We start from the raw sequence: 27491 nt of genomic DNA on the forward strand, positions 1-27491 counted from the left end.
TGCAAGCTGCATGGAAACTTTTGGAAAAACACCATAATAGAGGTTCAAACAATATGTCTACCCCCAAATAAAAAAAATAGGAAGAGGACCAAAAAAAAAGCCACCGTGGCTAAACAACCAAGTAAAAGAGGCAGTTAGAGACAAGAAGGCGTGTTTTAAACAGTGGACGTCAAATCCTACCCAGGAAAATAGCAAGGAACATAAACTCTGACAAGTACCGTGTAAAAGTATAATTAGGCAGGCCAAAAAAGAATGTGACGAGCATTTAGCCAAAGACTCAAAAACTAACCGCAAATTTTTTTTTTTTTTTAAGTACATCAGAAGCAGGAAGGCTGCCAAACAATCAGTGGTGCCACAGGATGATCGAGGTGCTAACGGAGCACTCGAAGAAGTCAGTCCCTGACTGAGGTGTCAACAGAGCAGGTTTTGGAACAAATTGATAAATTCGACAGTAATACATCACCAGGACCAGATGGGATTCACCGAAGAGTTCTGAAGGAACTCATTTGTGAAATTGCAAAACTACTAACTGGTATGTAACCTATACTTCACAGGAGGGATAGCTCAATGGTTTGAGCATTGGCCTCCTAAACCCAGGGTTGTGAGTTCAATCCTTGAGGGGGCCATTTAGGGAATCTGGGGCAAAAATCTATCTGGGGATTGGTCCTGCTTTGAGCAGGGGGTTGGACTAGATGATCTTCTGCGGTCTCTTCCAACCCTGATATTCTATGAACACAGAATCAACCTATAGCACTTATTGCCAGGGAATGTTGTGAAAGTCAAAAGTATAACTGGGTTCAGAAATAAGTTCTTGGAGGACAAGTCCATCAATGGCTCTTCACCAAGATGGTAGGGGTACAACCCCAGGCTCTGGGTGTCCCTAAACCTCTGCCTACCAGAAGCTGGGACTGGCCAACAGGGGATGGATAACTCAATATCTTACCCTGTTCTATTCACTCGCTCTGAAGCATCTGGCACCGGCCCCTGTTGGAAGATGAGCTACTGGCCTAGATGGACCATGGATAGGGAGTTCTACATCCTGGTCTTTAGTGAGTGGCTATAAAGAAAAGCCACACTGAAATGGCAATATAGACACGAAGGACAATAAATATAACAACAAACACATCCCAGCCTGAATCCCTGGTGGATGACTGCAAACTTTATTGCTTCAGTTCAGCTCTTCTCTCTTACACATCCACCTGGTCTGCAAAGCCCTTTGTTTTAACGCGGTGCCGTGACATTACTTGACAGAATCGGTTACTTTTATTGCATGGAGGATCAAATGGTCCCACTTCGTGCCTCGTGCTGTCGTCCAGACGGGCGCCTTCCATCGCTGCCCAGCTCAGGGTTGGTCCTCTTGGTGTTTTCAGATGCTTGTGGCGTTGCTGGCGGCTGAGATGTGTCTCTCCTGAAATGCGCCACAGCGAGGAAGCATGGAGCAAACGAAAATGCCGGTAGGAGGCTACTTCTCTCTGCCTCGTTCACTGCAAGGCAGAGGGGGCCAGCTTCAGTGGGGCACAGGCCTCGTGCAGTGAGGCTTCAATACCAAGGGAGCCCAGGCTCCTCCTGCTAATGCCCCCATCAGGGGTAACTCCCAGGGCAGGATGGACTCGGGGCACAATGTCGGTGAGCGTCAGTGTGGACAAAGGCGGGCCAAGGGAAGCTGTGCCAGCTGAAGCGTTAACCCCTTAATGCCCGGCAGTGCTCTCACATGGCTGCAAAGCTTGACACACACCACTCGATCTCCCTCCGACCTCCGCTCCACCGGCTTCCTGATCCCCAGTGAGGCTGGCTCACTCCAGTCCTCCATTTGGGGGCTCCCCTGGGCCTGGGATGGGAGAAGAGGGCTGTTGCTGTCTCCTCCCCTGCTTTTGACCCATTAGAGGTGCTGCCACGAGCCCTGACCTGCACGGGGGCTCGTGCCCAGGCATTCCCATGGCCTCCGCTTTCCCCAGGCGCAGGGTGCACTGCCTGGGCTGAGGGCATGAGCTCAGGACGGGCTGAACCTAGGCAGCTGACAATGCTGCCTCTCTTTTTGGCTACAAGCCGCTCTCTCTCTCTCTCTGAGGCTCATGGGACTTCCCCTCCGCTCCCTTCCCTGACATACTGAGCGCTTCCCCCCCAGGCTCCCCGCCCCTTAGGTATTGGGGGATTCACCCCCACGTCCCTACCCTCTGCCCCAACTTCGCCTGACGGAACAGTCGGTGGATTTTGACATGTGACTGTTTCAGTCCCTCCCCGCACTGCTGCTGCCTGGTTACCATCAAATGGCTGCTTTCCCCACTCTCGCCCTTCAACTAACCCCCTGTGACAGCCATTGCCCGGCCAGGAGCAGGGCTGTGCATCCCTGCCTGTACCTCCCACGCGCTCCTCCCCAGGCTGAGGGGCACATGGTCCTCCCCTCCCCCGGGCTGGGGGCTGTCAGAGCCAGGTAACATCACTGTTATGTGTCCAGACACAGATACAAAGCAGCCTGTCACAGACAGACAGACAGACAGACACACACACACACACAGACACACACACACACACTCTCTCTCTCTCTCTGCCTGCTGCGTGGTGGTGAGACTGAGAGTACAATAAAACACTTGTAGGGGCAATGGGGGTTATGGGTTTTTGTGTGTGTGTTTCAGTTCATTTCCTGCCTGCAGTTTTCCTGGCAGACCCGGCTGCCTGTTTAAAGGATGTCCAGTGCTGATGCAATAAGCGTGGACCATTTCTGATCGCAACATCTGATTAACACTCCTTGGACCTCAGGCTTCCCCCCTCCCTGGGGTTTCTTGCACCCCCCCTTTGTAAAGCAGACAGTGCTGAGCAAGTTCCTGCCCCGGCTGGCACAGAAGATGCCCACCTGGCCACAAGGGAGTTGTATTAATCCAGAGGAACCTGGTGGTGATGGATGAGCTACCTGGAGTTTTGTATGCTTGGGTGACTCCAACTTGCTCCTCCCCTGGGGGTGTATGTTTCTGTCCTTAACGTGCTGCATCATATTTGAAGAAGAGGCTCCTTTGCTGGGCTGGGGGATGCTGAAGATGAGGTGGAGAGATGAACCCGGAGATTTCAGATTAGTGTCTTGGCTCCTGTGTGGCGACTGGTGGCCAGGCCCCGGTTAGCTGGGCATCTCCGCAAATCCTCCAGAGTTCTGCCAAGTGTCTTGACCCAGCCAGTGGGTCACTTTTCAGAGCCACTTCTCACTATCCGCTGGAAGGTCCTTGAAGGACCCCTCCATGGGGGGCTGGGGGTCCAAGCCGGAGTGCATGATGGGAATGATGAGATCATCCATGTTTGGCATCACTAAAATTTTCTGAAAAAAGGAAATTGGACAAAACTAAAACCATGGCATGAAAAAAACCTTCAGAGGGACAAAGCTGGGAGCTCTGAAGGGCTGATTGGTACCTGTTGCTACCATCCCACTGGGGCTCAGAACCTGGGATGCAGCTTACGATAAGCAGAGGTGTAATGGAGTGGCTAATGCCTACGTGCAGCTCTGCTGGCTGGACTCAGCCCTCCCAGGTTTATTAGGGTTTTTTCCCCCTGCCTAGTGGCTAAAGACCAACAAGAGCTGTAACCCAATGGAGCATCTCCTTCAGCTCACTGGGCAGAAGGCTGTTTGGGATCAGAAGGTCCTGTTTCCCATGGCGACTGAGTGCTGTTTAGCGGCTGACCATGTCCTCAGCAAATGTACATGACCATAGATGTGACCAGACAAGAAGACATGGCTTTTCCTTGATCTGGTTGGCCATGCTTAGGGTATGTCTACACTACAGGATTAATCCGAATTTATATAATTCGAATTTAGGAAACCGATTTTATAAATTCGAATGTATTCGGCCACACTAGGCACCATTAATTCGGTGGTGTGCGTCCAAGCTACCGTAGTAGCATCGATTTCCAGAGCGTTGCATTGTGGGTAGCCAATAACATTGAATTGCCAATAACTTCGAATTGCGGCCACACTAACCTTAATTCGGATTAACAATACCGATTTTGACGCTACTCCTCTCGTCGAGGAGGAGTACAGAAATCGAATTAAAGGGCTCTTTAATTCGAATTAAATGGCTTCGTTGTGTGGACGGGTCAAGCGTTAATTCGAATTAAAGCAGCTAAATCCGAATTAAAGTCGTAGTGTAGACCAGGCCTTAGAGTCAGGGTTGGGCGCTGCTCAGGAAACTGGCAACAAGTTCTCAAACCTCTGCCCTTCCTAGCTGGTTAAGAAGACACTAAAATCCCAGCAGATCACGCTGGTGCAGGGGGCTTTGGGAACTTGCAGCAGATCTTTCCACCTAGGACTTGCCAATGGTCTCTGACCAGAAGCCTAAGACTAAAAGGTAGATAGATAACAGGTCTAACAAGGAATGCAAAAGCGAGAATAACTCGAAGCATGTAGCTCCTTCAAACTCTTGGAGATGCCCCTAGGAGCTGAACTTGGCTGAATCTCTTTGGGATGAGAATCAGGCTGGTCGGCTCGGGAGCCAAGGCTGTCTCACCAGCGCCTTCTGGTTTCAACTGGGTGGGAAATCCTACAAGAGCAGCTGCTCTTGGAGCACTTCATTGATTTGAATCAACCCCCTAAAAAGTTTAACTCATGTTTTCCAAAGAGGCCCGAGTCCGGTTTGGTTTCGCCTCTCTCCAGATTGGCCTGAACCAAAACTTGGGCCTGAACACCACTGAATTTGGAGATGCCCAAACTCTATCTCCTTCCGTTAAATGAATCAAAACCCTGGATCTAAACACTGCCCAAACTTGAGGTTTGCAACATCTGGCCCCAGACTTTGCAGGCCCATCTTTACATTGTTTAGGTCTCAGTTGTCCCCTCCTTGGTTCTGATCCATCCCCAGTGCACCCATCATTCCTCTCCCAGTGCTCTGGGAGCAGGTACCTGGAATTCATGCTGCAGCTTCCTCTCAATCCATTCCGTGACGTGGATGAAGGTGACTTCCCGCTCGCCCAGCTTTGGGTGGACTTTCAGCTCCAGCTGGGGAGGGATTCGGAAGCTGTACCTGGAGGGGGAAGGAAGGAAGCAGAGACCATCACAAACTCCCTTGTGCTCCTGCAGACGTGGCCTGGTGACCGGGGAGTGCAGTCTCCGTGGCCCATACAGCTGTTGGCCTCTCTGCTGACACTGCCAGCGAAAGGGCCAGTTTTGGACACTTGTCCATTAGAGGGGGGCTGAGACCCACTGAACAGCCATCAGACCATAAGAGATTTTGGTCACTAGCACTATCTGGTGCTGGATTTGAACCCATGACCTAGATGGGAAAAGTGTGACGTGTCTGGCCCAATCCCCCGAGCAATCCAGTTTTGGGAAAATATTTCTGCCCACATTGAGTTCCCTAATCCTAAATCTCAGGCCAAAACTCCGACCATGTTCCACTAAGCTCTGGGAAGTAGAAGCCGGGCTCCGCGGCGAATCACCGCGTGGCAGGACACAAGGGTGCTCCTACCAGATTCGGTCTGTCGGGGGTGGAGGAATGTTCACAGCCAAGGTCCCGGCCAGCTCCTGGACTTCCACAGTCAGCAGCAGCGGCGTGTTGGACACCTCCTCGATCTTCTTCTTGATGAAGTCGTTTTCAGTGGCCTTCTGGAAGTACTTGGACTTGGCGATCTTATCCACGAAGCGCAGGATCTTCCGGCTGGTGCTGTTGCCGCCACCGTGGCTAAGGAGGGGGAAGAGGAGAGTCAGCGTCAGCCTGAAAAAGGAGGGGCTGTTCCAAGGCAGGGGGCTAAGCTGGGGCCTCACCTCACTCGGTCCCCACCCCATTCATCCTGGGGGCACCTCTCACTCCCTGTAGAACCCCCCCACCCCGTGGTCCATGACACTGCGACAGTCCTCCAGCAGGAACAGGCCACCCTTCTCCGTGGCTCCCAGGACACGGAAATCCATCCAGCAGGAGGCGCTGCAGGTGTGAGACTCTCACACTCCTACGACTCTTCTCCTCCTAGATTTCCCTAATAGCTTCATCGGGGAGACGACAACGTGCCTTTGCAGGAAGTCGGACTCAATGATCTAGCCAGCCAGCCAGCCGTCCCGTGCTCATCGTGTGGTGTTTAGCGGCTGTGATCCCAAATGGCTCCCCGCAGGCAGGGCTAGCTGAGGAGCCCCTCTTCTGAGAGGGGGTTGTTTGACTGGGATGCGGGAGACCTGGGTCCTGACTCTGCCATGGCTTCGTTGGGGGATCTTGGGCAAGTCACTTACCTGCTCTGTGCCTCAGTTTCCCCATCTGTGAAATGGGAATGATGATTGTGACCTCTTTTTTAAAGTGCTTTGAGATCTACTGAGGGATAGTGCTATAGGCGGGCTAGGGATTATTATTACTATTTTATTATTAATTATTTACCCTTCAGCAGGAGAGGGGACGATCCTCTCTCCCAGGGTTCCAGAAGACTCTGCTGCAAGGACGTCTTCCTCATCGGAGGAGCCGGCGCTGGAGGATTCTGCATCGCTGTCTGCCAGCAGGATCCCCCGAGGCTTCGCCCTGCGAGCAAAGAGGGAGGGGGTGAGTCCCTGGGGGGGGGGTCCTTGTGCTCCGGCACTCGCAGACTGCACGGGCCTGGCGTCTTCCCTCTAGCCCTGCAGCATGGGCCAGGTGCTTGGGAAGAGGAGCCGGTGGCAGGACGCATGGCAGGGTCACCTCTGTTTCTCATACTAGGATGAACATGGAAGCAGCAGGGTGTCCTGGCCCTTTAAGGCTACAGCCCTGGGTCAGCCTGTTCTCATTTTAAACCCAGAACCAAGGCGTTCTGGGACTTACAGTTTCCAGGACCACTGGGAATGGTAGGTCATTATAGCCAGGCATGCTGGAAGGAGGAAGCAGGATATAAACAGATGTCTGACTCTTCCCCCCCAGGACAGAGAAGAGAGCAGGAAGAAGCAAGGTTTGGGTGTGTGGGGGTATCGGGGGGGGGGGAGTGGATTTCTCTATGGAAGGAAATATCCTGGAGGGCTTGCAGGCTTCTCTGCAAAGGGAAACAGACAGAGAGGTCTTCTCGTTCCCTGTAGACCTGCAGGGACCCTGGAGAAAGTGGGTGAGCAACTGGGGATTTGGGCACTGGCCCCCAAGGGAGATTGGGGTGTGTATTGGTTTTCCTGCAGGTCCCTGGGAGACAGAGCGGGGAGTGACTGGAGCAGGCTGGCCTGGTGACCCAGGGCAGACTGGGGGAGACTTCATTTGGACTTTCCTTACCCCAGCATGGGAGGAGTGTAATTTAGCTGTAGGATTATATTAAACTAAGAGCAAGAGGGAGATTGTATCAGAGAGGAAACTGAGGCAATGGCCCCGCCTGACCCTGGAGAGGTAAGAACCTGCTACAATGGGGCTCTTGCAAGTCAGTTTCTAAGGTGAGGGGTTTAGTGGGACTTGACAGTCCCTGGAGCTTGAGGCAGACAATGGGACTTCCCGAGCTTCTGCTGGGGGCGAGAGTTTGGAGGTGGATGCCCAGCCAGGTCCCATTACAGGGGCTCTGAAACGCTTACCCAGCGCTGTCTAAACGCAGGAGAGTCTGGGCAGCTGGCTGGCTTGGGGGCTCCAGAGCCATCTCCCGTGCAGGCTGCCCCAGCTGGGCTGATCTCCTGGGAGTTCTTCCTGCTGCTCGCTGGGTTTGCCAGTAGATGGTGACCCCAGCGGAGGCCAAATGGATCATCCTGGCATCATACCTTGGTCTCTCTTGTTGCACGGCTTGGGCGGATAGCTGGGGCAGGACCCTGCTGCCCCCAAGCTGGGAAGTTCCCTTCCCCTGCAGGCAGCATTGTTTAAATCCTTTAACTCGCCTTTAAGAAGAAATGACCTGGTGACACTGACCTACATGCAGTGTCAGGCTGGGGAGGACTTTTGCAGGGGGAATGCAGACTGCCAGCATTGTGGGGGAGGGGCGTTAGCTTGAGAGTTGTTATCTAGTGACTCCCCCTGGAGCTGTACTGGGGGAGGCAAAAGTTGATGCTGCTCCCTGCCGTAGCGTAGTGTTAAAATGCTGGGAAGTAAGGAGGCTTGTGGCTACCTTTCCTGTGTCAGAGCCATCCCATCCCCTTGCCAGGGCGGAGCGGTTCCGCGAGGCGAGGGATTTGGAGCAGTAGGGAGGCAGGGGAATGCACGCCTCGCAATCGAAACCACGCAGAGTCATCTTGGTTCTGAGGTATCGGAAATCCAGCGTGAGGCTGGTGAAGCAAAGAGCTTTGGCTCCAGTTGCAGAGAGATTTAATGCACCGCTGAGCGTGACGTTCAAGCTTTCATCGAGCTGCTTTCTCTCCACTCCTCCAGCCCCGGCCTCTCCTCTGTCACTCTCCTCCCTGTGGCTGGTGCAAGAGCCTTCTCCACTGCAGCCCCTGCCAACTGGAACCGCCTCCCGGGATCCCTCTGTCTCATCCCTCTCCATCCCCTTTCAAATCGCAGCTGAAAACATAGGAGGCCTAGCTGAGCCCCAGTGTAAGTGGGTGCACATCCAGGAATTTCACTGTGGGAGCTGTGCCAGGGCTGAATTTGGCCTGGTCTTTTCACCTTTGCTGTATCTCGCGAGAGACAGAACCTCTGAGTCTCTCTCCTTGTGCTATTTGTGATTTATCTCGGTAAAGCACGATGGGGATGTACATCTTGTGCAGACGACCCCTGGCAGAATATTCCCACGTCCTGCTGGGATGGGCGGCTTTCCCATATCCCCACCCGCAAAAGCTGCAACAAAGCAGGAGTGACCGGCCTTAAAGTCAAATGCTATCCCTGGATCCTTAAAACGCAGCCCCCGGCCACCTCCTCCCTGTGCAAAGCCAACCAGCTGCCAGGCCTTAGTGCTGGTGAACTCAAACCACGAGCAATTTCTCTTCCTGCACTAAGGGAGACAGAAGCGAAGCAATTATTATGGCTCTGTGCATTTGCCCAGGATGAAAACAGAATCAGAAGCAAGGTAGGTGCTGTCCCATCTGGGCTCCTGGCAAGCAGCCCCACATGTGACAAAGATCCTAGTGCTGCGCCTGAAACTCCCATCATCTTCCATCAGAGGACTGGCCCAGGAGAGGATTCTTGTTACAACCTGCAATTCCAGCTCTGTGCTGACACCAGACAGATCTACCTCTCTGCTCCGGACCCGTCTCCTCCTGTCCAAGCATCTCGGCCTGTCACTCTGACCTCTCCTCGTGGATGTCTAGCTGTCAGCTCCAGCTCAACGTGGCTAAAACAGTGCTTTTAATCTTTCCCCTCAAATCCCCCCCTCGTAGCTCCTTTCTCGATCACTGTGACAACACCACCATCCTGCCTCTGACTCGGATCTCTCTCTAGGCTCCTCGCATCCAGGCTGTGTCGAAGTCTTGCAGATTCTTTTTACATACGTGGTAAGATGTGGCCTTTCCTATCCATCCACGCAGCTAAAACTCTCGGCCAGCATCTCATCATCTCTCATCTCAGTTATTGCAGCGTCCTTCTCTCTGGCCTTGAGAAATGCTAGCCTGTCTGGCTAATAGCCAATCAGAATGCTGCTGCAAAGATCGGTCTTCTAGCCTATTGTTTTGACCATCATCCATCCACTGGTCCTGCATCAAGCAGAAGCTGCTTGTCTTCACTTTCAACCCCCACCCTACCTAGCATCTCTCACTTGCTACTGAGATGTCAGCTCCCACCTCCGCAGCCTCCATCACCTACTCGTTACTTTTTCAAACAAGCACCTTCGTGCTTTCTCCCATCATGTCTGGGAGAAGCTCCCCATAAACACCCACAAAGCTACCTCATAGCCCTCCTTCAGATCTCTCCTCCAAACTCTCCTCTGCTGTTGAGGTCTACAAAAAACTTGACGATGGTTCGGCCTCTGAGATGACTGCCTATCATGCTGACCAGTCTCGTCTCGTGTATCCCTCTCTCTGTATCCATCAGTCGTCTCTTGTCCTGGATTGGGAGTTGGTTGGGGGCAGGCACTGTCTTTTTGTTCAGTCTGTACGGTGCCTAGCACAAGGGGGTCCCGTCCAGGTCTATGACTGCGGCTCTTGGGATACATTTATTATTTATAAGATGAGCAAGAATTCATTGGTTCTAGGAAATGTAAAAGCAAGTGCAAGCACAGGGCCTGCTGCTGAAGGATGCTGGGTACTCTCACTGGTCATGGACTCCAGTGGTGTGGAGGGCTCACAGCATCTATAGGTGGGTCTCAGCACAGCAGCCACACTTAGTAAGGCCAGGCCTCCCTTTAACTTGCTCAGGGAGCCCATATCTTGCATCATGGGGCCGAATGAGATGATGTTTGTCCAGATCAATGCACCTCTCGCTGCAGTCACCTGTCACCCAGTTCTCCCTAGTGGGCAGAGGTAGCGGGGAGTCAGGTGGATAATTCTCTAGGCAAACTGTGCACACTGCAGCATCTCCATAGCAGAAGCAGGCGCTCGAGTGGTAGGCCAAGCCCCAGCTCACATTCTGGCCTGGAATGGCTCTGTTAAAAAGTCAGAGCAACTAATGATCTGTCAGCAAATGTACGTCCGAGCAAAGCGGAGTGCTCCAGGATCAGGGATGAGAATCCGGGCTCGTCAAACATAGCTGCTAATTGACAGTGAGTGGCGTGATCCCCGATCATTCTTGAGTCAGCTAGACATGTGCTAAGTAGTCACACAGACAGTTTCTCCAAAAGGCAGAAGAAAACCCATTCCCGTAACTTGTAAATAAGCCAATGGGGGTTGCGGGGGGATGTGGGGAAATGTGTCAACAACAGACTCTTCCAATAGTGCTAAGTACATCCCAGCAGATCACTCTCTGAGGAATAGGTGAAGGTTTGCAGCATGCTGGGAGAAGGACGGGCCAGGTGTATGTGATTAGTAGGATTCATTTGCACTATCATTACAAGTGGTTGACAACCTTGTTCACAGCTGGTCAAGTGCAGCAAAAGGCCAGGCGAGTGCAAGTTTCCTCCATTCCACCGTCTCGGAGACAAGATCGTGCAAGTGGGCTACAGCAGATCCAGTTTCTGTGCTTAACCAGCCCTTGGCTTCTCAACTAGCTTTGCTGGCTGCATTGTGAACACAAGTCCACCAGGAGCGAGACCAAGATCCACCATCTTATTTCATATACTTCCAGATGCTAAGACGAGCACGAGCAACCTGGAGTTGCATTTGAACCAAGAGGGAGAGGCCATTGAAGAGAAGACGGAGAGGGGACATGATAACAGTTTTCAAGTACAGAAAAGGTTGTTACAAGTAGGAGGGAGAAAAATTGTTCTTCTTAATCTCTCGGGATAGGACAAGAAGCAATGGGCTTAAATTGTAGTAAGGACGGTTTAGGTTGGACATTAGGAAAAACTTCCTAACTGTCAGGGTGGTTAAGCACTGGAACAAATTGCCCAGGGAGGTTGTGGAATCTCCGTCATTGGAGGTTTTTAAGAGCAGGTTGGACAAACACCTGTCAGGGATGGTCTAGATGATACTTAGTCCTGCCATGAGTGCAGGGGACTGGACTAGATGACCTCTCGAGGTCCCTTCCAGTCCTGATTCTATGACGTTTGTCCCCCCCGCCCCGGTGAAGCAGACTTCTTTTTGAAGAGCAGGCCGCTGCATGGAGCAAAAGCCTCATTCCTTCTATGCTTGTCTTTCCCGTGCTCTTTACGTTATCTGGAGTAACTCAGAATTCACCCACTTCTGGGCCGTCCCCTCTCCTCGCCTAAAGCTGTTCATGTTACAAAAGGTTTAACTTTCCAGCCCATCTGTGCTTTCAACAGGGCCCAGTTAAATGGAGAATGAGGCCAGGGGCTCTGTGCCCAGGAGCAGGGTAGGAATAACACCAGGCCATGAGAACATTCACAGCTCCAGACAGAACGTTTTGTCCTGATTTTAAAAAAAAACAAAAACCCAAAGTGGCACATGGGGATGGGGGAGGATTTTTGTTTTGATCACTGATAAAACGACTAGAGATTAGTACAAGTCTGGGATGAGGCTGTCAGCTAACTCAGAGCACAAGCTGGTCATGACAAACAAGCCACAGGCACGCGCTTCTTATCTTTTTATTTTATTAATGACTCTTTCCTAGAACTAACTTCCCAGCTGTCTCCATCCTGCTCAGACAAATGGAAAATATTCAGCACAGATGGCCTGATAAAATCCTCCAAATGGAGTTGATTTATTTTCATTTGACTTATTCCTTCTGCCCCAGCTGGATGATATGTGACTCCGGACGGCCCCCAGTATCAGACACCTTGTCCCATTGCTCTGGAATAATCTGATCTCTTCTAAGACGCTGCTTCAGATCAAGACTGACTAGGTTCCTTCTGATTAGAAGGCGGCGTGATGAGAACATGGGAGTTAAATCCATTTGGCTTGTGCCACCCGGCAGGGAGGCGAACTGTAGATGTGCAGATTTGCTGCCCGCAGAGCCCTGTGAGGTGCCCTTCAGACCCATGATTTTGCAGACCTCACTGAATTATAAAGCCCTTTCTGTTCAGTGTAGAGACAGAACAATGCAGCATCCTGGGTGCCTTGAATTAATACACAAAGGCTTCATACTCACGTCAAAACCCAGTCTTACTGAGCACGGCTACAGAACCGACTACCTTCTCCTGGAGGAACAGTTGGACCAGGGTCTCTCCCGCCCTGATGTCACTAGGAGGGTGGTGAAGCACTGGAATGGGTTCCCTAGGGAGGTGGTGGAATCTCCTTCCTTGGAGGTTTTTAAGGCCCGGCTTGACAAAGCCCTGGCTGGGATGATTTAGTTGGGAATTGGTCCTGCTTTGAGCAGGGGGTTGGACTAGATGACCTCCTGAGGTCCCTTCCAACCCTGATATTCTATGATTCTATGTCGCAGGAGTGAAGGCCCAGTAACGCTTTAGTGACCTTACCCTTCCCCACCAGCAGCCGCCTGCCCACTCTCCTCCGCCAGTGCCTCTTTCCCCAGCTTGCACAAGTTCATCTTCGTCTCCAGTGTCATCTGTAGGGTGCCATTGTAGATGACTTCCACGTCCACCCAAAGCCCTGCAGAGGGGACAGGATGCAGGTGACCCACGGTCCCAGGAATCTGGGGTGTCTGGATGCCTGCTACAGGATGCGCGGTGCCTGCTACAGAGCCACATTGGACTTGGTACTGGGGAAAGGTGCTGGCCTGAGAGCCGGTATCGCCTGGGCAGTACCAGCTTCCCCACGCTGCCTCATCACGGTGCCTTATTCGAGACCGGGATGGACCACCTTTTGGGAGGAGAGGGAAGCTCAGCATCTATCTATCCAGCCTTCCCTGCCTCAGCCCCGTCGTGCCGGCCTCTCTATTTGTGACCCTTGGCTCCTCTGCTGAGACTGCCAGCAGGCGTCTCATGCAGGGACGCCAGCCCTGTGGGAACTGGGCTCTGGTCACTGACCTCTCTCACGCAGGCCTCTGAAGAGCCACCCGAGGATAACAGCCTTTGGTCACTACTCGATGTGAACAGGTGACATAGAGTCTCGAACCCTGGAAACTGTGGCATTTACCCCGTTCAATCAACCACCCTGGCTTTGGCTGGGTAGCAGCTGCCTTGCTGCTCCCATCATACAGGAAGGCTGCTCCGGAGGCCGTGCCCTAGGCTGAGAGGCAGGAGGCGCTGGGTTAAATTCCTAGCTTAGCCACTGTCTCCTGGGGTGAGTCGCTGAATCTCTCTGGGCCCCACCTGTGAAATGGGGGTGAGAAACTGTGTGTGTGTGTGCGCGCGCGGGTGTGTGTGTGTGTGTGTGTGTGCGCGTGTGCACGTACATACACACAACCTCTAGCACAGTGGGGCCCCAATCCTGGTCGAGGCCTTTATCCTGACGTTAATAACGCAGGATCCCTTTTCCACACATTGGGAAATTCAGCAGGTTCTTGTGACGCCCGTAGCACCGACTGCACTGCACTGCACTGGTTTCTGGCTGCACAGAGCGATTATTCCTGTGCTGAGCCGGCCGCCGGCAGCAGGAAGAGGGCTCTGTTTGAAGGCTCAGCGTGGTCCCTTTATTTTCCCCTCCTCTGTCCCCTTTACACCCGCCTCCTGGGAGTGTGGGCGGCGGATTGCGCATTCCCAAGCAGGCCGTGAATGTTTTGAGCCCCTGCGTGCTCTCGCCCGCTTTATCTGAGGCTGCACGGCGGGAGTGGAGACTGAGGTGCTGGTGGGAGATCTGGAGGGATGCGAGGGGACGTGCATGGGGGGGGGTCAACACAAGCTTTATTCCTCCACTGCAAGGAGTCCCTGGCAAACAGTGTGTGGGGATGAAATATTAATCCAGCGTCTCTATTGAATGAACTCCGAAGGGGGAGGGGGGGAAGGATGACCTTTTTAGAGGGGATAACTGGAGACTTGGGAGGGTTAACGTGCTGCCACAGCTGGGTTGTGGGATGCCTAGGATGGAGAAAGACTGGTGCCGCAGTCTAGGGGATCCAGCAGCATCTCCCCCAAATGCACCCCATTTTGGGGACGGGTTTGTGACCTTCCCCTAAGCCTTTGTTCCAAGCTGTGCATCATTGTGAGTGGCTAACCCCTCTGCTACCCTCAGGCTGGTTGCTACGTGACTCTCCAAATGGCCACCCATGTGGAACAAAGTGGGTGTGGGCGGGGAAGCGCTGGCTGTGGTGCTCGAAGGGTTAATCCGGCTTAATTCCAGTGCCCTGACTCTCTGCCTGCCTTTCTCCACACCTGGCCCCTCCCCATGCTCCCTCCTCTACTCCAAGCCTACTCTTTCCTTGTCCCTGAGGCAGTCCTGGACTCTTCTGCCACTTGACACACTTCTTCCTTTCCCCTAGGAGGCTGCCAACTTGCCATTTCCCCAGGGCTGCCCTGGGATGAGACTTAGCAGCATGGACAACTGCCCTTCTCCGTCCTCCCATTGCAGTGGCCCCCTCAGGGAAGGGACCGATTGGTTCTGGGTGTTCTACTTGCTCTGTTTTCCATCAGGGCGAGGGGCTCTGACTGCCCGGGGGGGCGGGTTCCTAGTATGTAGCACCCCCACTTATAACCTTCCAGTTCATAGTGGCCCCCAGCTGTAACTGTCTCAGTTTGGTTCACTGACAGAACAAGGAGTAATGGTCTCAAGTTGCAGTGGGGGAGGTCTAGGTTGGATATTAGGAAACACTATTTCACTAGGAGGGTGGTGAAGCACTGGAATGGGTTACCTAGAGTGGTGGTGGAATCTCCATCCTTAGAGGTTTTTAAGGCCCGGTTTGACAAAGCCCTGGCTGGGATGATTTAGTTGGGGATTGGTCCTGCTTTGAGCAGGGGGTGGGACTAGATGACCTCCTGAGGTCCCTTCCAACCCTGATATTGTATGATTCTATAAAATGCCCACTTTGGGTTTCTTTTGTCAGTCAATTAATGATGGAGGAAGGTGCTGGATCGACAGCCCTGGAGATCAGAGGCCAGAGCACAGGGAAGCCATTGTTGGGCAGCAACAATGCAAGGTTCTCCCTTACAACCCCACCAACGTGTCGCCACCCTGACCTGGAGGGATCCCTCCTAGGAGTGACAGCAGAGGTCAGTCTCTGTGGAATACTGCACTGTAGGATAATCTGGTTGTGGGTGCATTAGCAATGCCATAGGGCTGGACCCAAAGCTCCCAGAAGTCAATGTAAAGCTCCCATTGATTGAATGCTCTTTGGACGAAGCAGGCAGTGCCATCGCTGGGGTGGAACCAAGCTCGTGTCAAATAGTTGCCACCAAGTAACTTCTACAGACTTATTGCTCTAAAGTGGTCGTTGTCCGTGGCTGATGGGCACAAGGGCTGGTCACTTTTCACGGGGATGCTTTAATCTTCCCAAACCATGTTTTTAAAAAAAGTCTTGAGCCCAGTCCCTACGTTAGTGCAAAGTGACAGGGGCTAAAGCCTGGTGCGGATGCATTGAACTGGGTGGGAGGGGGGCTGCCGTTGGGACCCTTACCTCGGTTATCGATGATCGGACTGGAGGCACTGAGAACGAGGGGGATGGATGTCCCCATGTCCAGCTCGTTGAGCGTGAGCTCGTTCATAAAGTACGGGAGCTAGGTTGGAGCGAGAACAAACGAGAGCGATTAAACCCAATCTCCTTCCAAACAGATGCAGAAGGGAAGCTGCTTATCATTAATCAGAAATCAGAAACTAGGCTACGGGGCTGTTTAAAGAGGCCCTGGCCGAGCTGTCCAGCCAGGATATGGGGCCATCTCAATGAAACTGTCAAAGTAGGATGAGCATTATTCCAGTTGTAGAAATGAGAGATGGGTAAGATCTACTGGGTCCATCCTCCAAATCCCACTGCAGGATTGTTCTCTATGACCGTTGGTTTCTGTAGGTGTTGTAGCTGCTATATTCTTCTGCGTCCCAAACAATTCACAAACTGTGCTCCAGTCTATTTTTTTTTTTAAAGCCACCCTCTATCTCACAGGAATAGCCTTGCTGGATCCCCGGAGTTAAATTTTTAATTAAAATGTCATTAAAACCAGACAACTCATAACCCAGTGAAGAACAGACCTGGGGGGGGGGGGGGGGGCAGAGTAGAAAACCCTTTAGGAGAAGGGCTCCCCAGAATGTCTGAACTTGTACCGTGGCTAATGCATGCTGCTTATTCCATCCGTGCTGGCTTAATGGATGGAGCGTAAGCATCTCCAAGCACTGACAGAGTCCTAGTGTTCACTGAAGGTCCAGTACGAGGTCCCTCCCCAAACCAATCTACTTCAGACCCTTTCTAACTGGTTTCAGATGGGCACATTTCCCCATACGCTGCTCTCTGCCGACATGCTTTGTCCCTGCCCTGGAGGGAGGCCCTCTGGGGGAGGGGGGCAGAGGAGATTGCCATCTCTAGGGCCCCATTTATCCTTGGCCTCCCTGCTGAGAGAGCCAGCAAAGGACCCCATTGTGCTAAAGGGTTTTGTAGTGTGGATGCCTGTCCCACTAAGAACTGATCTGAGACCAGCTTGTGCCCAAAGGCAACCAGAGCCAGCAGCAAAGGGCTCTCCGTCACTGCTGATCCAGGCTGGGTTTGAATAAACGCTTCCCAACTGCGCTGTTAATTCATAGATTATAAAGCCAGAAGGGGCCATCAGGATCATCTTGTCTGACCTCCTGCATAGTACAGGCTGTAGGACTGCCCTGAATTGATGTGAGCTAGCGCGTGGCTTTGAGAAAAGCATCTAATCTTGATTTTAAAAGATTCCAGAAATGAATTCCTCATTCCCTAATAAACCCTTTAACTTTAATGATGAACCCTGGTTGTAAGGTTTCCTACCAATGAAAGATTTGAGAAAGCTGGGCACATGAATCACCAGTTCACAGAGCATCAGTCAAGTCTTTGGTCCATATGTCAGGCTTGACTGCATGTATAACTTGACTGCCAAATCCTGCTCCCATCAAAGTCAGTGGCAAAACTCCACTGACTTCAATAAAGGACTTGGTCCATATGGTCCTAAAGGCAACTTGATGGATGCATCACACTTGCATCGCAATGCTCTGAAAAATACCAGAGCCCGGACTTTCTCTTCAAGTCCCATTCCCCAGCCAATGAGACAGGTGGAACACCATGAGGTTCTTCTGCAAGGGAAAGCAAAGATCCATAGCGTCTCACCTTGATTTTGCTTAACTTCTTCTGGATCTTGTTTGACACTTGGTCCATCCAATATTTCTCCCTCAGGAAGTCCCAGAAGATTCGCCCAACCAGTGCATTCATCCAAGCCATGGACAATTCACTGCTGCCATTCATGTCCCTGAGGAACTTAAAAAAGAGTGAGAGAGAGAGAAATAAGAATACCTGAAAATGGGCCACGTATACGCTACAGAATGAATGAGACCAACAAATGCCGAAGTGTAATGTAAGTATCAGATCAAATTAGTGTACAGTAGTATCCCTGACTCTCACATACTATATTTAGAAAAGACTATGTATATATAAACATATCCCCAGAGGGCCTGATCCCCAGGGCTGCAGCACCTTGTGCAGTCATTCATATCCAGGGCAAAGTGAGTGAAAAACGCAACCGTTCCCATTTCAGATTGCCCCGCATGCTGCACTGGGTAAGTGACTGCGGAAGGTGCAGAGCAGTGAGGAAACCGGCCTGTAGTAACTAACTATACTGTACATCTGAGAGAGACACACATATAGGCACAGGCATGTAGCGTGGTCTAGTGGTTACAGTAGGGGAATGGGCACAGAAGAGGTTTGGGATCGAGTCCCAGCTTGGCCTCTCTGTATCTCAGTTTCCCCATCTATAAAACAGGGGGGAGGGAGATGAGATTCATGCACTTTTCTACATCACTGTATAAGGGAAAAGGATGGTGAGGATGATGATAACTTGCAGGTGCTTCCCATTTACAGTAATGTATCATGGGCTGAATAAACTCAGAGGCTGAAGGCCCAGGTGCTTCTGGCAAACACCCAAACTGGAAATCTGGCCGGAAGGTGTGATCTCACTACTCTTCCAACCCAAAGAGGCTCACAGAAGCATCGAGACTTTCAGGTGCTTCTCTGAACAGCCCTGCCAATCTTATGGGGTTTGCCTTTCAACGGACAGGTCCCAGACTCGGATTCATTATTGCTATTGTTTATTAGTTGTATTATCATAGCATCTAGGCGGCCCAGGTATTCACATAGGTCAGCTCTTCAGTATCTGTAGAGACATGAAAGACATGATTTTCCCTTACAGGGAATGTGCTGTTGTTCACGTCCTTCTGCTTACACCCAAGACAGGATCTACATTCATTCATTCTTTCTTTCTTTCCTATTAATAGCTGAAAGTCTCAGAGAAGAAAATACTGAGACAATGGACTGGGATCCCAAGGAAACCTGGAGTCAATAAGGAAAAGCTAACAGAATCCACACATCTCATCAAGGACCGCCCCACTCTCACGGCTTGGAGTTAAAGGGAAAAGAGAGCAATAGATCAACAGAGACTGTCCTGAAGTCAGTGAACCCGAATGCTCTGCCTTATTTTTCAGTGTGTCAAAAATATCCTTCCAAGAATGCAGCCTGTGATGGAGTAATGGGTAACATGTAAATGACAGGGACATTCCTAAGTGTCTGGAATAATAATTGATTCACAATTAGCAGAAATTAATTTCTATGTTGACTAAGTTGCCATAACATGACCCATTCTTTTTCAAGTACTTTATGAGTCTATGAGATGACATTGTGGTTCCAGCTATAACGCAGGTATTAATGGAAGCACCGGCACTGATCTATCCAGCTCTTGAGAACACATCCCCCAAGAATTGACGGGCTCAGAGCCATTTCTAATAACCCCCTGTTAGTTCTTTATAAACGTTGCCTTTGTTTAAAGCATTGTCAGGAAGTGCAAATGCGGAGAGGTCCTCGAGTGGTTGTGGAATTTGGCCATCTATTGGATGTCGTATTGACACAGATAGCTTGGGAGTTTCTAGTTCCAGGCTAGAAGGCCTGGAAAGGATCAAGTGAGCCGAGGGGCATGGGCAAATCTTTTGTGAGAATTCACGTGTCTGTTTCTCTAAGCATCTGGATTTCTTGCCAGACTACGCCGTTGGCTTCACTCACCTTTTGCGAGGTTGGGCTGCCCATGGCGCTGTGACAGGGGCTCTGGAGGGGGCTGGTGCCCGTTTCTGGCTGGACAAACTGGGACATGTAGGTGCTGTAATCCAGAAGAATCTTCTGCCGGACGGTGCCAGCTAGATCCTTGGGTCTCAACAACGAAGGGATGTCTTCGGTGCTTCCCCGGCTGCTGCCACTGCTGTTGATGCCCTTTCCTGAAGGGCTGGAGAGCTGGTTCAGACCGAAACCTGGGAAACAGAAACAAATGGAGCTAGTCCTCTGGCTGCGTTCCGTTGAGGTGAGTGGAGACAGAGGAGCGGTGCAAGCAAATGGCATCCAGCAAAGCCAGCCGGATGGAAGGACAGACCCATCAGCACTGAGGGTAGGTCTACACTTCAAGCTGGGGGGGAGGTTTTCCCAGCTGGAGGAGATGGACTCCCACTCGCTGTGCTCGAGCTAGTGTGCTGTCAGCGGAGTGCCACTTAGCGGGGCGAGCAGCGAGAGGGGCCAGCCGCCTTGAGTACACGCCGAGCATCTCAGATGGTACATACTCAGGACAGCTAGCCCCCTGCCACCACCATGGCGACGCTCTCTGTATAGCACACCAGTTTGATCACAGCTAGTGCAGAGACGTCTCCTCAAGCTGGGAATCGCCCCCTCCCCGGCTCAAAGTGTAACGCTCTCTGAGATACAATTGTGCATCTAGGAAAGGAAGGAGTCTTTCCCTGCCCAGGAGGAAGATGCAGAATGTAATGATCAGATTTTTCTATTCAACTTCAAAGCATTTGCCACACTTCAGCCAGTTAATCCTCATAACCCCCCTATAAGGGCAATGGGTATCATTAGTTCCATCGCACAGACAGAGAAACCGAGGCACAGATTGGTGCAGCGACTCGCCCAAAGCCACAACAGGAGTTGGAGCCAGGTTTAGAATTCAGAAGTTCCTGGTTCCTAGTCTGTTGCTCAGGCCACCAGACCATCTCTCTCTCCCAGGCACCGATGCAATACACTGCGGGCACTCTGCATATCTCTGCAGGTGAGCGAGGCCTCGGCAGGCACATCCAGCATGCTTTCAGCACCCTCTGCTGCAGCTCAATCCGGGGTAGTTGTTTATAGAGCTGAGCGAGCTTTGCCGTCAGGGACAATGAATCCGGATTGCAGCCCACCAAACCGAATCAGCTTCTGAAGCTAGTTATTATTTATCTCAACGTAAGGACTCTTGCTCAGAGTTTTACTGGTTGCCATGAATACTGAGATTTTAAAAGCCTGGTACCTTCCAATAAACCTGCCATGTAGAATGTCAGCAAATCTGTTGCTAAAGAGTTGCTGAAAATGCTTTTAGGCTGGGGCATGGTTGAAGCTGATTGGTCCATCTACCACCAGACATCCCCCTCTGTCTTTCTCCAGAGTTAGTGCTCGCACAATTGGGCTCAACTCCTTTGACTTTAGTGGGATTATACCTGTTTCCCCCCATGGTGGATTTAGCCCACAGCAAGCTGATTAAAGCCCATGGCTATAGAAGTGACCTCCTCCATTGGATTATCTGTATTTGCCTAAATGCAAAAGAGGCCACCATGATAAATAAATAAGATATGGAGATATACCTATCTCATAGAGCTGGAAGGGACCTTGAAAGGTCATTGAGTCCAGCCCCCTGCCTTCACTAGCAGGACCAAGTAGTGATTTTTGCCCCAGATCCCTAAGTGGCCCCCTCAAGGATTGAACTCACAACCCTGGGTTTAGCAGGCCAATGCTCAAACCACTGAGCTATCCCTCCCCCCCGGGCCAAATGTTTTACCAAATTTGCCTTCACTCCAGCTGGCACTCTGCACCTCATGACAGTCCCCTCGGGAGGCTGTCATGAGATGTTGGAACCACTCTTCTTTGTCCCTTCCTGTTCTTCCAAAGAGGTAGAGAGTCCTTTCCCGGAGGTCCCCTGGAGGCTTCAGGGGGACGTCCTGGTCTGGTGTCCGAGTCATTTTCAGGCTTTCATCTCTTGGGAGGTCCATGTCATGCTCATTTGAGCTTCTGAAATTCTGGTCCTCTTGGTCTGGGAACAGAATGCAGATGGGATATTTCTTGTTCCACATCCTCTTTCGGGCCAGGCCCGGTGGGAAGAGAAAGACCTGCAATACCAACAAATGCTGTCAGGCAGGGAGGCTAAGCCATGGGGACACCGAGCCGTTCCTTCAGCCTGGGGACTGCGTATGTTCTTTGGTGTAGCCTGGTGGGACAGGGGAGACAATCACATGGCGCATCCAGCCACGGGGACTCTCTTTAATGGAGACACAGTGAAGGAAGAGCAATGGCCTTGCTATGAAGAGTCCCAAGGGCCAAAATGGTCCAGCTGGGCTGAGAAGGACTTACCAAATGTTCTCACTGAAGGCCAAAACCCATCCATGATGTGGTAGGATGAAGTCCAGCATGAGGCCTGTACCACCCAGCCCCAATGGGACGAGTTCAGGTTCAAAGCTACGTGCACCTGTCTTGGCTCAGTTTAAACTAGATGCTTTCAGCTATTCTGTGGGGACTGTTTGATCTCCTCTGGCAGAGTCCTACCTGGGCATTGCTCATGTCGTAGTGCCGATGGCTGACAAAAGCTACGTCGAGGGTTTCTTCTTCGAAGGTGGCTCGGCGCGGGATGTTGTTCTTAGGGTAGGAGAGCTTCATGGCGGAGCCTTCCAGCGTCACAAACACCGAGTGAGTAAGCGACGGGTGGTAGGTCTCCGGGTCGTAGAAATACATCTCGTTCATCCAGCTCTGGAAGGGAAAGTCTGCATGAGATTACGTCTTGCAGCCGTGGCCGGCTAGTGGATTTACTGTGGGACCAGCCGTGGTATGTGCTCCTTGCTGCCTATGGTGTGATGGGGATTGTTTTTCGGGCCGGTCGCTTGCACTTGGAAAAGAATTACATAAGAACATAAGAACATAACATAAGAACATAAGAAAGGCCGTACCGGGTCAGACCAAAGGTCCATCTAGCCCAGTATCCTGTCTACCGACAGTGGCCAATGCCAGGTGCCCCAGAGGGAGTGAACCTAACAGGCAATGATCAAGTGATCTCTCTCCTGCCATCCATCTCCACCCTCTGACAGACAGAGGCTAGGGACACCATTCCTTACCTGTCCTGGCTAATAGCCATTAATGGACTTCACCACCATGAATTCATCCAGTTCTCTTTTAAACTCTGTTATAGTCCTAGCCTTCACAACCTCCTCGAGTAAGGAGTTCCACAAGTTGACTGTACGCTGCGTGAAGAAGAACTTCCTTTTATTTGTTTTAAACCTGCTGCCTATTCATTTCATTTGATGACCCCTAGTTCTTGTATTATTGCTGTGACACGCCCATGAGAAATGTGCTATCGAGTAGGAGGTGATGAGCATGCAGGTAAGGTGTGGTGTGACGCGAGCGTGAGTTGGATGTGTGTGCATGTCGCACGTGGGGTGGCCTGGGGTGCACAAGTGCACACACGCGTGCAGGGAGATGTGTGTGCTGAGTGGCGAGGGAGAAGTGGTGCGTGTGTTCACGTAGGTGTGTGAGTGTGCACATTATCTTTCACCGGTGTGAGGCCACAAGGACAAATAAAGTGCAACTTTACAACAGCAACACAGCAAATTAACCCCTGGACCCCAGCCCTGCTCCCCTGGAGACAAGAGGGGCTTCGTCAGCGTCAAGCGATCCGGCTCGACACACGTCTGGAGAAAATGGGGATGATAAAGAATTCCCTTTGAACTATCGCGACACTTAACCAGCAATGTGAAATCACGGCCCGGAGCTCCCAAAGCCTGCGTCCGCTCGAACGTTTCTGTGACCTCCAGGGCGGCGTTTCAGCAGATTTCCAAAACACACAAGGCTCAGCCTCCTGGCTGCTTTGCCATTAGCCCGTTCCTCACCCTGGCCCTGAAATATCGCCCAGCCAGCACACTGGGACGTTTGACTGGCGCACACATGATCCAGTCCCTGGGTCAACAGGGTTCGGGGAGTTACTGTGTCATTAATGCATCGACAGAATCCAAACCAGGAATCAAATCTCCTGCTCGGTGTGTGCCCTAGCTTGGCTGCAGCTCAGCTCCCCACCTTGTCAGCCCCGAAGGAAGCATTTCTCTTCCCCTGCCTGACTTCCAAGTAATTCATGCTGCTGCCTTTCTAACCCCCTTTGCTACCTACCTGGCACTGAGGAGCCCAGCCCGCTCCTCTTCATGCCCAGACGTGTGCTTAGCCTTCCACATCAGAGGCCGGTCTGTGGCCAGCAGCAATGCTTTAGGGAGGAAGGATGGGTATGGGCCTGGGACTCAGGAGTTCCTGGCTCTGCTAGAGCGTCCTGTGTGACCGTGGGCTAGTCATGGACTCTCCCCGTGCCTCAGTTTCCCATCACATAACCATGACGGGGATAACAGCACTGCCCTACCTCACAGGGGTATGTGGGGATAAATTCATTGTGTGGTGCTCAGGGATCGTGGTAATGGGGGCTCTAGAGGGACCTAAACAGACAGACACCAGCGGAGCTAAAGGAGGATATGCAGTAGGCTGTTGGAGTTGCTGGGGGCATGGTCGTCACACACACTGAGCCGGTGGATTAGATACACTCTCCAGCAGCCACCTAGTCCTGAATGTCTGGGGCCCACAGGGGTTCCTGTGGCAGCCGGGGTGCCGCTATGTGGCGGGCGCTGTCTGCATGCACCCAAACGCCGTGGGGATGATCAGCACTCGGAGCACGGCTACCCGGCCCTGGAATCGCACAGGCCGTGCATGTTACAGAGCCGTGGTCTGGATAACTGCTGTCCCCCTGGAGCAGACCGACCCCTAAGCGGGCATCACCCCCCACCGAAAGTATCTCCTACCTTGAGGACGTCTGGTTCCCGTGGCTTCCTCGTTAGCAGCTTCGAGTGCAGCTTGTCCTGTGGGTACCGTCCCTGCCGGGGAGCCAGGGAAGGCTTTGGCACGAACAGCAGGATGACCAGGAAGCCCAGCACGAACCCGCAGGCCAGTCCCAGACAGAGGCCCGAGAGGTAAGGGGGCAGAGGCAGGATGAAGTAATTGTAAGCCAAGATGGCGACGCAGGCGAGGGTTTTGCATGGCACCGGGCTGCCAGGCTGGGCTGGGAGGAGCTCGTCCAGGGGCTGCCGCAGCTGCGCCTCCTCCGGGCCGTTCTCGCGCTGCTCCACTTCTACCACCTGGATTACGTCTCCACAGGAGCAGATCTCGTACCTGCAGTTCAAGGCGGGCCCCCACTTGTGCTCCAAGGGGAAGCCGTCCTTCGCCTGGGTCCTCCGGATCGCTTTGCACGTGTGCTCTCCCGGCCGGTCGCTCTCCACTTTCCCGGGACTGGGCCTAGCAGCCTTGACGTCCGCGCTAGTGCAGTCCCCTCTGTGGCTGGACAGGGAGTCATGGACGTAAGCACCGGAGTGGGGCAGTTTATACTTGGCCGAGACGCTGTTCTCGTCCCCGATGATTTTGCTGAGTCTGCTGAGAGGTTCCTGCATGGCCTCGGAGAACCTCCTCTTCGTGTCCTCGAACTTGGCCTCCTGCACCCTGAAGAAGCTGCCTTTGCTCTCCGAAGGGGAGATATTGGGGGAGGAGGGGGCTGTCCTGGAGTCCCCATCTCTGCTCTTGGGATGGGTGATCTGCCTCCACAGATGCACGTTGAGCTTCGAGTCTGATTTGGACTGCGTCACCTCGGGCTCCAGGTGGGAGATCTCCGTTGAAATGGACTTGACCAAGTTCAGCAAGGGCTGGGGCTTGAGAGGGCAGCTCTCCTTGGCTTGTATCTCGGTCGACAGGGACTTCACTAAGTTAATGAGGGGCTTGGGGCCCGGGGACCCCTGCAGATTCGGGGGGGCAATGGAGCTCGGTGGAGAGAAGCCAGGCAGGTGATAGAAGGGGATGTCGATCAGGAAGCCCAGCTCCGGAGGAGAAGCCGGAGGGAATGGCCTATGGAACGAAGATCCAGGTTGGCCTTCACACTGCCCAGTGTCCACATACAGAACAGCGTTCTCAGGCAAATTGGCAGCTCCTTCCTCTTCATCCTTATCCAAGGTGAAAATCAACTCACTCCCGTCCAGGTTCTCCCAGTCCTCTTTGCTCCTGGCGCTGGCGAACTGGCTGGTTATCTCTTGGGAACTGACTGTCGGGTCTCTTTGCTGAGGCGAGCCTGGGGGAGAAAAGGAGGCAGGCGAAGAGCCCTCTGGCTCCAGGGTCGCTTTGGCGTGACCAGCCATTGTTCACATCACTGCTAGTGTTGGTTCTGTAAGGAAGGCACAAATGAATCAAAGTGGGTAGGGCCCAGTTGACCTTACTGTCTAGGAGAACTAGATGGAAGGGGGGGAAACCATATAGGTGACACCCCCCTAGCCCTCCCACATGAATAGGTACTACGTGCATGGTGTCAATATGGAATATATTATACCAAATATACATGTTGGGTAATCATGGCAAACTGTATTATGCTGATTCTTGTTCACTTATGCTAAATATTCCACAATACCTTGGAACAGTAGAACAGCATTTGTCCTAGGCAGATAGGCAAACTGCCAAAGGCAAGACACAGAAGTGTTCTACCCTGGCACAGGTAGGAAGTGCCTTCATGGCCCACCGACTTTGGAAAGGTGTGTTTCAAAACAAGAGAGAAGAGGGGCTCAGCGGAGTACCAGAAAAGTAAGGTACACGGCCGATAGGGGATTTTTTAGTCTTGGGGGATGTGCATGGTTTTATGGCTCCAATCTTGCGAAAATGTATACCCGTGAGTAACTTCACTCACATGAGCAGTCTCATTGAATTTAATAGAACCACACCTATGAGTTAACTTATTCACATGCGTAAGTCTTTGCGGGGTTTGTAGTTTGCTGTCACATGCACATGAATAAACAACAAGGCCCAACTCCTGACACACACAGATAACACTGACACACACGCATTACCGTATTCAACTTACTTTAAAAAAATGCAACATGGGATTTCATCTGTAGCTTTCTTTTTAATTCGTTGTACGTTAGAAATGATGCCAGAAATCTAGTAATTCTACTTGTGTTTTGGGGGCAGTTTATCCTACAGCACTATGAGTTATTGGTGGTGACTGATCTTCTTAGCCTCTTATGGTTAATGGAAGAACAAACCGCCTAGTACTAAACAGCATTATCTTACTTTTCTAATTGTGTTGCTTGCTTAATAGATATTTTAATTTAAGCCAGAGCTACCCATGTGTTCCATTAGCTATACATTGACAAATGGTTTTAAAACTATATCTATGGCCCCAATTCAATTAAACAAAAGCTTGTGTTGTACGAGGGAAAAAATTCCATAATCTGAATTTTTACTAGATTTACAAAAAGTTTAGCTTCCCCCCAAAAACTACTTTGTTTTACCAGAGAATTTTCCAAGTTGTCATAAAATATTGCCAAATCGCTCCATCCAAAAATATCAAACTAACACAACAACCCTCCCGAGCTCTGCCAAGCAATTGGTCAAAAAAATCAGGTGGGAAACATTATTAATCATTATTCGCATTTGTGGTTATGCATTATTTGGAGAGGAAGGCTGTTCCAATGGCTAAGGCATTGGGCTGGGACTCAGGAGATCTAGGTTCAATTACAGACTCTGTGCTGACTTCCTCTGTGACTCTGGGGAAGTGACGTAGGCCCAGTTCCTTAGAGTTATTTAGGCGCCTAACTCCCATAGAAATCAATGGGAGTTAAGTGCCAAAGTACCTTTCAGAATCTGTGCCTTAGTCTCTGTGGTCTCATTTCCTGCACTGTAAAATGAAGAACATAATGCTTCCTTTCACGGTCTCCCTTTATTGACCTTGCCTGTTTGGACTGTGGGCTCTCTGGGACAGGGACTGTCTCTCACTAGGAGTATGTACAGCCCCTAGCACAGTGGGGCCCTGACTCCGTGGGGGCTCCTAGATGTCACCACAATACAAATAATAAATGACAGTATTTGCTATTCTGCTTGGGAGGGGGCAGGAGTGGGGTGAAAACGTTTACCATTCTGGCCAGAAAACTCCTGCTAATGACACACCGCAGGGCCACTTGGAACGTCATAGTGATAGCTGGGCTAGAACTCTGCTCCCCCTGGCTCCAAAAG

The 27491-nt window shown here is 51.7% G+C and overlaps 1 protein-coding gene across 1 annotated transcript; it reads right to left on the minus strand.

Moving 5' to 3' along the window:
* Positions 1 to 3178: 3178 nt before the first annotated feature.
* Positions 3179 to 25627, minus strand: LOC135884849 (testis-expressed protein 2-like). The gene is made up of 11 exons (XM_065412406.1): positions 24251 to 25627; positions 21969 to 22169; positions 21208 to 21535; positions 19416 to 19657; positions 17478 to 17624; positions 15822 to 15921; positions 12790 to 12922; positions 6339 to 6476; positions 5445 to 5657; positions 4880 to 5000; positions 3179 to 3304 (listed from the first exon to the last, which is right to left on the minus strand). Exons 1-11 carry the CDS (start codon positions 25625 to 25627, stop codon positions 3179 to 3181), a joined length of 3126 nt encoding a protein of 1041 aa, XP_065268478.1.
* Between the last annotated feature and the right edge of the window lie 1864 nt (positions 25628 to 27491).

The sequence above is a fragment of the Emys orbicularis genome, chromosome 10 (genome assembly GCF_028017835.1).
Source record: "Emys orbicularis isolate rEmyOrb1 chromosome 10, rEmyOrb1.hap1, whole genome shotgun sequence".
Lineage (NCBI taxonomy): Eukaryota > Metazoa > Chordata > Testudines > Emydidae > Emys > Emys orbicularis.

Coding starts and splice junctions, on each gene's coding strand:
- LOC135884849 (XM_065412406.1), bottom strand. CDS start 25,627: ATGGCTGGTCACGCCAAAGCGACCCTGGAGCCAGAGGGCTCTTCGCCT. Junction 21,536..21,968: donor ACGACATGAGCAATGCCCAG/GTAGGACTCTGC, acceptor TTGGTATTGCAG/GTCTTTCTCTTCCCACCGGG. Junction 5,001..5,444: donor CCCCCGACAGACCGAATCTG/GTAGGAGCACCC, acceptor TTCCCCCTCCAG/GTACAGCTTCCGAATCCCTC.